This window comes from Oncorhynchus tshawytscha, linkage group LG06 (assembly GCF_018296145.1).
Source record: "Oncorhynchus tshawytscha isolate Ot180627B linkage group LG06, Otsh_v2.0, whole genome shotgun sequence".
Taxonomy (NCBI): Eukaryota; Metazoa; Chordata; class Actinopteri; order Salmoniformes; family Salmonidae; genus Oncorhynchus; species Oncorhynchus tshawytscha.
Genome location: NC_056434.1, coordinates 12,616,135 through 12,627,847, shown reverse-complemented (window position 1 = coordinate 12,627,847; position 11,713 = coordinate 12,616,135). Strand labels below are relative to the sequence as shown.

At 41.3% G+C, this 11,713-nt stretch overlaps 1 protein-coding gene across 1 annotated transcript; it reads right to left on the bottom strand.

Annotated features, from left to right (window-relative positions):
- Positions 1-4,840: 4,840 nt before the first annotated feature.
- Positions 4,841-10,930, bottom strand: ptgfr (prostaglandin F receptor (FP)). The gene is made up of 2 exons (XM_024415172.2): positions 10,047-10,930; positions 4,841-7,163 (listed from the first exon to the last, which is right to left on the bottom strand). The coding sequence occupies exons 1-2, from the start codon at positions 10,884-10,886 to the stop codon at positions 6,834-6,836; spliced, it is 1,170 nt and encodes a 389-aa protein (XP_024270940.2). The 5' UTR covers positions 10,887-10,930; the 3' UTR covers positions 4,841-6,833.
- Positions 10,931-11,713: the final 783 nt, after the last annotated feature.

The following is an 11,713-nucleotide window of genomic DNA, read 5'->3' as shown; positions in this document are numbered from 1 at the left end:
ATTCTTTGAGTGTTTCATGGGAGATTGTTCCTGTCTCTGTGTTAGTTTGCACCAGATAAGGCTGTTTAGGTTTTCACGGTTCTTGTTTTGTATTGTTCGTTTTCATCTTCATTAAAGATGTATACAAATAACCACGCTGCATTTTGGTCCGCCTCTCTTTCACCGCAAGAAAACTGTAACAAATATGTTCAGTAGCCTATGACAGGGGACCATATGATCCAATGTCTCATTATTTTTTATTATGACTTATTTATTGTTTGTATATATGATTATTATTATTTTTAATGCTCGTCTGTCACTTTGTCATATTGTTGTCTAATATCTTTTCATTTTTGTTTTGAATGTTCTTAAATGGAAAATGCAAAAAATTAAATATTTTTAAAAAATGAACAAATAAAAGGAAATGTATGGTTTAACCATGTTGTCATGACTGTCCTGTGACTGTCCATGTTGTAAATTACAGGAGGCTCTTTCTCCCCCTTTAGTATCAACCAAAGGAATGTCTTTGTTTCACAGACAGTTTTCACTCTTAAACTCTAACACGGTCAAAAGTGGATACTGGATCAATATTTCTAACATAATAATGTGGGGAATGGTCAGTTGGGAGCTATAGAAAACTAATGTCATATGGGTTTTCATTTTGTGATGTCATTAAAACTGGTGAAAAATAAATAATGAAACTCAAAGTATTTACACTACAGGTATGAAGTCTCCATCCTTAACGTTGTGCATATAATATAAACAATTATGAAAGTATTTTTGTTAAGATATGAATGTGATTTTAGGAGGTATGAGAGAATCTATCTCCTATAAACTATGCATAATTAAGTAGCCACGCCCTGAGTGAGGTCAGAGAGCATGCCAGACAGAAGGAACAATGCGCCTTTGATGAGAGGGCATAAAAAGCATTGCCAACTAAATTAACATTAGACCAGGAAAGACGGGGAGTTGCAGCCCATGTCTGAAGTGGTTAAAATGCTGAATCTCAGAGACCGGGAAACGTGAGCCGATAGCTACATGTTTGAAATGGTTGGAACTTTGAACCTCAACTCGAGGTGAAGAAATAAACTCACCTTCCTTTAGACCAGAGAGACGGCGAGCTGCAGCTCATGTCCATTGTGGTCCGAATCCTGAATACCATCACGAGGGGGAAAACAAACTCCCATCAGACAATCCCTAAAACAGCTGATGAGCTGTCTTGAGTCAGATATCAATAAAAGCTAGTCTAAGTGAGACTATCCTACTACGCTCATCACCAATGGGAACCATTGACACGGCTGGCTATCTTTCAGAGTGAACAACAGTAGAAGACGGGAAAGGGGAGACCCCTTTTGGACAATCAGAGCCATACAGCTTGCCACTGAAAGGCCAACAATCTTCCTAAGGAGGGCTGGTTTCGACCGAACAAAGGCACTCACATGTAAATATATGAATGATTTCGTATTCCAAACGGGCAGCGGTTCGTGTGCAATGTATATGATTAGTATGAGAATAGTTCTAAAATGTATCCATGAAAAGTGTCCCTTTTCCTCTCTCTCTCTCTCTCTCTCTCTCTCTCTCTCTCGGCTCTTTCTCTCTCTCTCCTCCCCACCACTCTTCATCCGTTGTGTATAAGCCACCATATTTTGTCAGTCCACTAGGGACCTTTGTCTCATGTAAAGGCTGTATGTTTATTCTGTGTTATTATTTAGTTAGTTAGTAAATAAATAATTATACCAATTTGTGTAGTACTGAATCATGAGTGAGACTGGGGATTTAGCAGATGCATGAGGTTATGACTGTTCAGAATGATGATATGAAATGAAGTAATGATTAATAAGATGACAAATCAGAATGATGATATGATAAGAGGTAATGATTAATAAGATGACAAATCAGAATGATGATATGATAAGAGGTAATGATTAATAAGATGACTGGTCAGAATGAATTTATTTAAATTTTTTATTTAACCTTTATTTAACTAGGCAAGTCAGTTAAGAACAAATTCTTATTTGCAATGTCGGCCTAGGAACAGTGAGAAACTGTGTTAATCTTTGTGTAAAGTCACCCCCTGGCTATTACACACATTTCCACAATGTATCTAATTAAAATTGTATTTTAAACTTAACCCTAACTAATGAAGGCCAAGTTTGATGCGTTTGTCCACCAGACCTTCCGCACATTTGGGAGGAAGTGTCTTGGAACGAGATTAGGTGTAATGTGACTAACATTGCATCACTTTAGAGTGTATGCAGTCCTTCAGCACAACATGTCAACCTTTATAAAGCACATGTTTATATTATGTTCGACAAAGTGGGTTATATCACATTTGACATGGTGATTATTTCACAGTTAGGCCACATTTATGAATCCTTTATAAAGTATGACATAATGGTTATAGATGCTTTGTAACACATTTATGTAGTGCTTATGAATGCCTTATGAAGGCTTTATGAAGCCTTTATAAGCTACACGTCATTTAAAGTGTGATCCCTTCTCCCTCCTGACCTCTTTGAGCCTACTCTCCTCCCTTTCCACATCCTTTGACTCTCCCTGTCCTCTTTCCTCCCGGCCGGCTCTTCTTTCCCCTCCCACTCCATGGCTGAGTGACTCATTCCATGCAAAGCAAATATGGCTGCGGGCAGTTGTTGGCAACTGTAACATTGAAGTTAACCCTAACCCTAACCCTTTTCCTAACCTTAACCTCAGTCTTCTGACCTGCCACGCTAATTTACCTAACCTGCCACGTTAGTTATCCTAACCTGCTATGTAAACAAATCATTTTTGTCGAGAAACCATCAGTCTCATAACGCCGGAACTGACCAATGGCAGGTATCAATGAGCATTTCCTGATATCAGGGAACACCCACATAAAGAAATGCCCTGAAATACAGTCCGCAATTACACCCTATTCAAGAATTTGACAAAAGCTGTAACCCTTTTAGCCATGACTCAACAGAAGATGAAGGATATGAAATGATCACTTATCATATGACTAATATCTTCTTCGGGGGTATCATAAAGCCTTCATGAACCCCCCTACCTTATGGGAGTGATTTAAAGGGGCGTCAGACGTAACATTTTGATACGTTTTGTGTGTTGAAATGCAATATAACAAAGCTATTTTCTAACAAGTCTCTGTATAAACAATATCCCTCATCACTTATCCATCACTGCCAATAAATGTTATTGCCTGTCTGTCGGCATAGCCTAGGCCCACCTCCAAAATCCTTCACAGTTTGAACATAAATGTTATTGCCTGTCTGTAGGCATAGCCTAGGCCCACCTCCAAAATCCTTCACAGTTTGAACATAAATGTTATTGCCTGTCTGTCGGCTGTGAAGGCTGTCGGCATAGCCTAGGCCCACCTCCAAAAGCCTTCACAGTTTGAACATAAATGTTATTGCCTGTCTGTGGGCATAGCCTAGGCCCACCTCCAAAAGCCTTCACAGTTTGAACATAAATGTTATTGCCTGTCTGTCGGCATAGCCTAGGCCCACCTCCAAAAGCCTTCACAGTTTGAACATAAATGTTATTGCCTGTCTGTAGGCATAGCCTAGGCCCACCTCCAAAATCCTTCACAGTTTGAACATAAATGTTATTGCCTGTCTGTCGGCTGTGAAGGCTGTCGGCATAGCCTAGGCCCACCTCCAAAAGCCTTCACAGTTTGAACATAAATGTTATTGCCTGTCTGTCGGCATAGCCTAGGCCCACCTCCAAAAGCCTTCACAGTTTGAACATAAATGTTATTGCCTGTCTGTCGGCATAGCCTAGGCCCACCTCCAAAAGCCTTCACAGTTTGAACATAAATGTTATTGCCTGTCTGTCGGCATAGCCTAGGCCCACCTCCAAAAGCCTTCACAGTTTTGAACATAAATGTTATTGCCTGTCTGTCGGCTGTGAAGGCTGTCGGCATAGCCTAGGCCCACCTCCAAAAGCCTTCACAGTTTGAACATAAATGTTATTGCCTGTCTGTCGGCATAGCCTAGGCCCACCTCCAAAAGCCTTCACAGTTTGAACATAAATGTTATTGCCTGTCTGTCGGCATAGCCTAGGCCCACCTCCAAAAGCCTTCACAGTTTGAACATAAATGTTATTGCCTGTCTGTCGGCATAGCCTAGGCCCACCTCCAAAAGCCTTCACAGTTCGAACATAAATGGCAATGACAATGTGTAGAAAAGTAAATATAATTGAGTTTATACTGAAGGAGATCATTGCACAAACGAAGTGGTAGCCTATACCGTTTTTTCAAGTAGAAAAGAGCAGATATGAAGGTTAAAATGATGTGCTTACGATACAACAATACAATATCAATGCGTTTTAATTTACATACATCATCGTTTTTCACTCTTGCAGGTCTTTGGCATGCATATTGTTGGCATGATGGTTGACACAGACACAACATAGTTCTCTTTGTTCTGTTTCGGCAATAAAATAAAATAGTAGCACTTTACATTACAATAACGCCACGTAATAAAGAATGTATTCTGGCTTAATAAATAGTTGAATCATCATTTGCTAACCTTTCCTCCCACATTGTAAATGCTAGTAATCTAGTATACACTGAGTGTACAAAACATTAGGAACACCTGCTCTTTCCATGACACAGACTGACCAGGTGAATCCAGGTGAACGCTATGATCCCTTATTGATGTCACCTTTTAAATCCACTTCAATCAGTGTAGATCAGGGATGGGCAACTTTGATGTGGATGGGGGCCACAAAAAAACTCATCATGAGGGGCAGCAGTGGTTTCTCTGGTCTGCGTACCCCCCCCCCCCTTCAAAGTTATGTTTTAAAGTTCATTTCCTGCAGTTCTGCAATTTTGCCATAGGGTGGAGGCAAATGTTAGCTGTTTTTAAAATGATAACCGAGAGCTTAGTTGATAACTAGTTACTAGTAACTAAACTAGCCCCGGAGAGCTAGTTACCCCACGCTAACCTACGTTTAGAGAGTTACTATATTTAAAGGTCCAGTAGAGGTGACACCAAACAAAGCCATGTGTGAAAATAGTCTGCAGTTAAAAGACTGAAGCACTGGAAGCATTTAAAGTTTATACATATACCATTTCTACCTGCAGATCATACATGTAACACGTATACCTCAATCACATATCAGTAATAATGAAGTAATACAAATCCACTAGAGAACAACTGTCTGGTCCGGCCAGCTGTTGTGTGTAGTCTACATCTCCATGTTTTATGATCAGTTCATATTCTCCAGGTTCACAATGTTAGCAGAACATTCACATTACAGCTCTTCCTCAAGTCCTTGTAACAGTTGTTTCACAACAGTTTTTGTGAATAAAATGTCAATATATTTCCTTATTCTTTAACCACTGATATGTTTTAGCGGCCATTTTGAGACCTTAAGGAGCATCAGGTACTGCTGGAATGTCTACCAATGGCACGTCCATCTTTTTGTGAGTAATTACACTGGTCACTCTAAACATTTATAAAGTATTTCTAAAGCATAAATAGCTCACATTTTATTTTAGATGAGGCCATGCAAAAAGCTGTAACTTGTGATTAGTAAATGGTTTATAAGGACCTGCATACATATTCCATAGATACGTCATGTTACATCAACACACAGTATATCATATAAGAAAACACTGTTAAATTAAAATGATCATGCTGAGTCATTTTAAAACCCCTGAAAGGATAGAGGTGATCAACTCATCAGCTTAACGGAGTTACTGTGCTGTAAATGGTGAACACCCATGATGAGAGAATGACTTCACAAAATGTTTTTATACAGAAAACCTGTCAACAAAAAGTACTCTCAACATGGACAGACACATAAATACAAAATGTGTCAAAAACTCATTTTTCATCAGTCCATAGCACCGCAGAAGGTCAAAGAGATATACCAACCATCAGCCAAACACAACAGCAACTTCAACAGACGGACCAGCCAGAAGAGTCTCTTCAGAATCAAAAACAAATCATTCTACGTGGAAATGATGTCATAACTGCCATATTGGGACTCCAGAAGATAGTGAAACAAGAGAACAATTCATTTTACCGGAGGATCACCTGCTGAGGTGATAATTCAGATTGCCTGGCACTCACTCACTGACTGATGGGGAGCTGAAAACAAGCAAATGGTCTTGTCATTCTGCACAATCTTCGAGCGCTGTGAGGAACTCCAGAGCTACAGATGTCTTCAGTTCTGAGCAGCTGGGTTTATATGCCATAGCTACTCTCACAGAGAAGATTCAAGAAGACAACATTGACATCTAGTGCTGATTGCAGAGTTCATCCTTTCAAGGTCAGTTACAGGTTAGACAGAAATATCAGTAACTGGGGCTAACTAACTCCAGGGTCCATCTTAGTCCTGTGTGTCACTGTCAATTATGACCAACACACCTATTACCAGTGTCTGTACGCCTCATGAGTGTACAATTAAGCAATAAGACCCGAGGAAGTGTGTGGTATATAGCCAATATACCAAGGCTAAGGGCTCTTCTTAGGCAAGATGCAATGTGGAGTGCCTGGGCACAGCCCTTAGCCGTGGTATATTGGCCATATACCACAAACCCTCGAGGTGCCTTATTGCTATTATAAACTAGTTACCAGCGTAATAAGAGCAATAAAAATAAAGGTTTTGTCATACCCGTGGTATACGGTCTGATATACCACGGCTGTCATCCAATCAGCATTCAGGGCTCAAACTACCCAGTTTATAATACTTTGAATGATCCTTCATATGCTCTTCCTAAAACAAACCTTATCTGGTTCCTTAGCTTATCGCCTACTCCAACTACACATCAATGTGCTACAGGTGCTGCCTGCAAACACTCTACCTGGGACCCAGGGTCTCTCAGATCAGATGCCCCATCCAGGGGTTCAGGTGATGGGCTTAATTATTGTGTCTGGTAGGCCTCCAACACTTCCATCCAAACAGAAGAATTCTGGTTTAGTGCTGATGGAGCTGCCGCTGGTCTCCCCAGAGCCTTTCACTGGGCTGCACTTCCACCGGTTGAGGGGGTGGGAGTGGGACTTGATGCACCAGCAGCTGTGCATCAGCAGGAAGAGCCTCTTGAGGATGGCCTTCCTCAGGAGGATGTAGACCCAGGGGTCCAGGATCTGGTTCCAGGTGGCCATGCGGACTGCCAGCAGCAGGCGGGCAAACGCACGCTCGCCCTGGACCTGGGTGCTCAGTATGATGACGTTAACCTAGGAGGATAAACATAGGACATTATGTGAGACTGAATGTAATTACTTGAAGGGAACCATTTAAATTGTTGTTAGTTGAATACTGTACTTTGTTCAACACTTCAAATTGCGTTATTACAGTATAACCAGCTCTCTTGAATCAAGGGAAACTTATAAAAAGGGATTTGATTTAAGCTACCACTTTTTTTTATTGTCCTAGAAATAGCTGAATAGAATATGATTAAATTGCGTTTGAGAATGTGTAATAGTGTTTTGTGTACACAGTGATGTGTGAGGGGCAGTAAGTGAGTGAACGCTTTTTATATTGAGGGATACCTGGAGGTAATCGGACCTCTCTGAATTGAAAATGGATGGCAGTCCCCCTGAGGATAATATATTTTCACCTGGCCCTCCCCGAGCATTTGAAAAAGAAAACATGTAACCCTCCAAAATGATCATTAAAACAAAATAGCTGAAATATAAATTCCCCTTTAAGTATCAATGTTGCAGTCGTGATTTCTATCAAATCACTGAGAACCACTGCTGTAGTTCGTACCACATTCATCCGTTAGAGGGTGGCATTTACCAATTTAAGCAATAAGGGCCTTCCACACTAAGGACGATAACTATAACAATACATTATTGGTGAGCATCCACACTAGACGAAAGTTTGTCATTCTACAATAGCTTATACCTTTCAATCAACTGATCAAAGCATCCTGCTGTACAACATCCGTAGCCTATAGCACATTGTGCACGGGAACAGCTGGAAGAGAGGAGCTAGAGTTGTGTAGCCAAAGAAGCTAAATATTAGCTAGATATTAGGCCACTCATTACGTAAATACTAAGGCTATATATATTTACCTGTCAAAGTGCATGAAAAGAAAGTTAGGCTAACAGATAAGGATATGACTGATCTGTGTGTTCCTCCAGGCTGTGCTCTGCAGTCCCCTGGCAGTCGTGCATGCAAAGCTCCACTATTGATTAGGCCTAGGTTTTTAGACAACATTATTCCACCCTGAGGCTACAACAACACAGTGCAATTGGGTATGTATTATTGTTATCAAGTGTGTAGACCTACACATTTATAGTCTAGGGCTGTAAACTGCAGTGATGTAGGCTAATTGGAATAACTGCTCAAACGTCCTGTTTTGAATGCTTCATGCCAAAATACTGCATACAGCCTCAACCTGATAATGCAACCATTTAGATCAGTTATGGATATTTTTTTTTGGCAGTTTACAAAGTTCAGAAAGGTACATTAGCAGGCTACTCATATGGTGAATTTTAATCACACCATCGAGACCTCTCTTTCTCTCCTTTCAAAATCACATCCAGTTATTTTGGTTTCTGTATTTTATATTCAGCAAGCAAGAGCAAGCTGGAATCTCTCCTTGATCCGTGGAAAATAAAATGCTTGAAATAAGTGTCCAACAGGCTATTGTAGGTCTAGTCTAGCGTTTCCTAGGACTCCAAGAGATAAAGAGGAATTATTAGGAATAATACTGCAGTGAATGGCATATAGGCCTACCCAATGAATTTACACAGTGATAAAAAAATATTTAAAAAGTTTATGAAATGACAGACAGCCTAGGCTAAACATATCGCTCGAAAAAGACAACAACTCATAGGCAAAAAGGCATACAGATAGTCCAACCATCCACATGGACTGTTGTCCTCCCCATTTAGCAGTAGCATTGAAGAACCATCTCCTTTCAACTTCAAAATTCAATTGAACTTTTCTGGACTGTCTTCAGCGGACAGAGACCGCAAAGAAACCCTTCAATTACTGTGAAGGTAACTTTGTTCACTTGCTGTGGTCCTTGTGTCATTGTGCTATGTCATGCTTGTTATTGTTCATTGGTGCTTTCAAGAGAACTGGAACTCAAAAAACAAGATCAAATCACAAGGTTATTGATTTTCAATTAGGAAAGTCTGAGCTCTAAAAAGATGCCAAGAGTTTTCAACATTGAAAGTGGAATGCCCATCCAGCCAGGCTCAGCGAGGAGAATGAGATAGCGAGAGAGCGCAGGGTAGTACACCAAAGTTACACACAGTTGAATTCAATATGTAAATTCCAAAATGCTGAAAATAACTGACATTTAATCGATTACAAAATACATGACCCTCACTGGACAAAGAAAATATGAAACCCTCCCACATTTTCCTCCGGGTCCCTACGCTCCCTAAACATCTTATTGATGTAGGTCTAATGAAATGTCTTGCCAGAGGAAAAAAACGATATTGTTTGACCTTCCCTTACAAGCCTTCTCATCACGTGTTAATGATCCAGCTTAATCAAAGATATTATTCTGTCACTTTTCATTTTAAGAATCCTGGTCTATGATTAATGGCAGGCAAAGAAATAAAAACATTGTCAAAGGAGGACCATTTATTTCAATAAGACTCGTCAGAGTTTCCATCACAGAGAAGAAATCTGGATTGAGAATGTTTCAACTCTACTTCTGCTACATACCATATTTTGCTCTTAAAAGGGTTGGTAAAAACAAATGTCATTGAAATGGATGTAAAGTAACTACATGAAGTACTGGGAGAAAAGAAGGACATTACATGCCAGAAATCTTGGTGTGAAATGACAAACTGCCTTAACGTGAACACAAGGGTCAAAAGCACAAAATAACAAACAGGCCACAAATCTGTGCCTATTAAACATCTTGAGCATCTCTACAAAGGTTGAAATAGCTCCCTTTCCTTTCGAAAGGATTTGTGAGCATTCCGAGTAGAAGAACAAATTGCTTGCTGTGGGAATCTTGGCAGACACCACCAATGCAGAGGACTGTTGGCAGGGATGAGGTGAAAGTGAGTTCTTCATCACTGCTCAACAGACATACCAGAGATAAGCGCTTCTAAGACCCAGGGAAAGGAGGGAAGAAGATGCCTTACCAATAAAGGGCCCCAGCACACACAGGAAACAAGCATGATGGTCATGAGCTGGCAGATCATCTCAAAGTGGTGGGAGGTGTCCTTGCGGCGACATTGGCGGTGGCAGCGCAGCTTGGACTGCAGTAGGGTGCAGCTGGTCAGTGTGTTGCACACAATGGACACCAGCAGAGCCAGGAGGCCCAGTGTAGAGAAGATCAGCGGGAGCACCACGTCCAGCCAGTTGCGGGGCCCCTCCATGCGGAAGAAACACCAGCTCTGGGAGCGCTGCACCTGGTAGGGCCTCCACAGCAGCACAGGTAGCAGAGCCACCAGGGCAGCTAACAGCCAGGTCAGCCCCAGCAGCCTCTTCATGTGGTGGGCGGCAAGGGCTGTGGAGTGGAACAGGGGCCTGGTGACACCAATGCAGCGTTCCACCGCCATTAGGCTACCCAGGAGCAGGGGGCTCAGACCGAAAAACACCATGGACACCCCGAAGAGACTGCACAGGATGTGCTGTGGGTCAAAGGCTTCCCACTCCTTGTTACAAGCGTAGACATATAGCACCAGGGAGCCGTTAATGAGGTGGCCCAGGAGATCGGTGCTCACCAGGCCGCTGGCGAACAGCAGGAAGGAGGCCTTGGTCTTGAGGCGGAAGCGACGGTAGGCGTTGACCAGGATGCAGAGAGCCAGGATGTTGGAGAAGATGCCCACGGTCATGGAAATGACGGAGGCGGTGACGGACAGCTCCGTCTGGCCACAGGTGGTGTTGGAGTAGCTGCCTGTTGCTGTCCTACTGCATCCCGCCTCGGAACTCCCATTGCCTGGCATTATCAAGTCCTGGTCCAGTCTGAGGATCAACATGTGACAGAAAGGATGGTTGAATGGCTTTGACAGAGCCCAAAACATTTATCTTCACGACACGTTAATAAACAACACTCCAACACAAATGACATTTAAAACGTTGATTTTACGGAGCAACTGAGTCATGACCAAAGTGAATACGTATACAGAGCTTCTATCTAGTAGGTCTACATTTCAGAGCATCAGACTTATAAGTCAGTGCTTACAAAATATATATATTATTTCCTTTAAATTGTGCAGTGTACCACTGTCATTCAAATAAGGAACCAGGAGTACCAGGCTCCCACAGTGCAACAGTCAATAAATAGTTCATCATTGCAGTGGTAGCAGTGTGAGATGTGTAAAAAGCCATTTATTGTGTTTACTTTATTGAGAGAAATCAAGTAAGGTATTGTGTCATTTTGGAGTCACTTATATTGTAAATAAGAATAGAATATGTTTCTAAACACTTCTACATTAATGTGGATGCTACCATGATTACGGATAGTCCTGATAAATCGCAAATAATGATAAGTGAGAGATGCACAAATATCACACTCCCTAAAAAATGCTAACCCTGTTATTGTACTGTTGAGCAGTTATCATGTCTTGGGGGTATGGTGCATCTGTACCTTTCTCACTCATCATTTGTCAAGATGAATTCAGGATTATCCATAATCATGGTAGCATCCACATTGATGTAGAAGTGTTTAGAAGCATTTGTTATTCTTATTTACAATAAAAGTGACTCCAAAATGACACAATACATTATTTACCATTAATTTCTATTGGGCACAAAATAATCAGAAACACAACCAACAGCAAATGCATCCAACAAATGTGTAGAG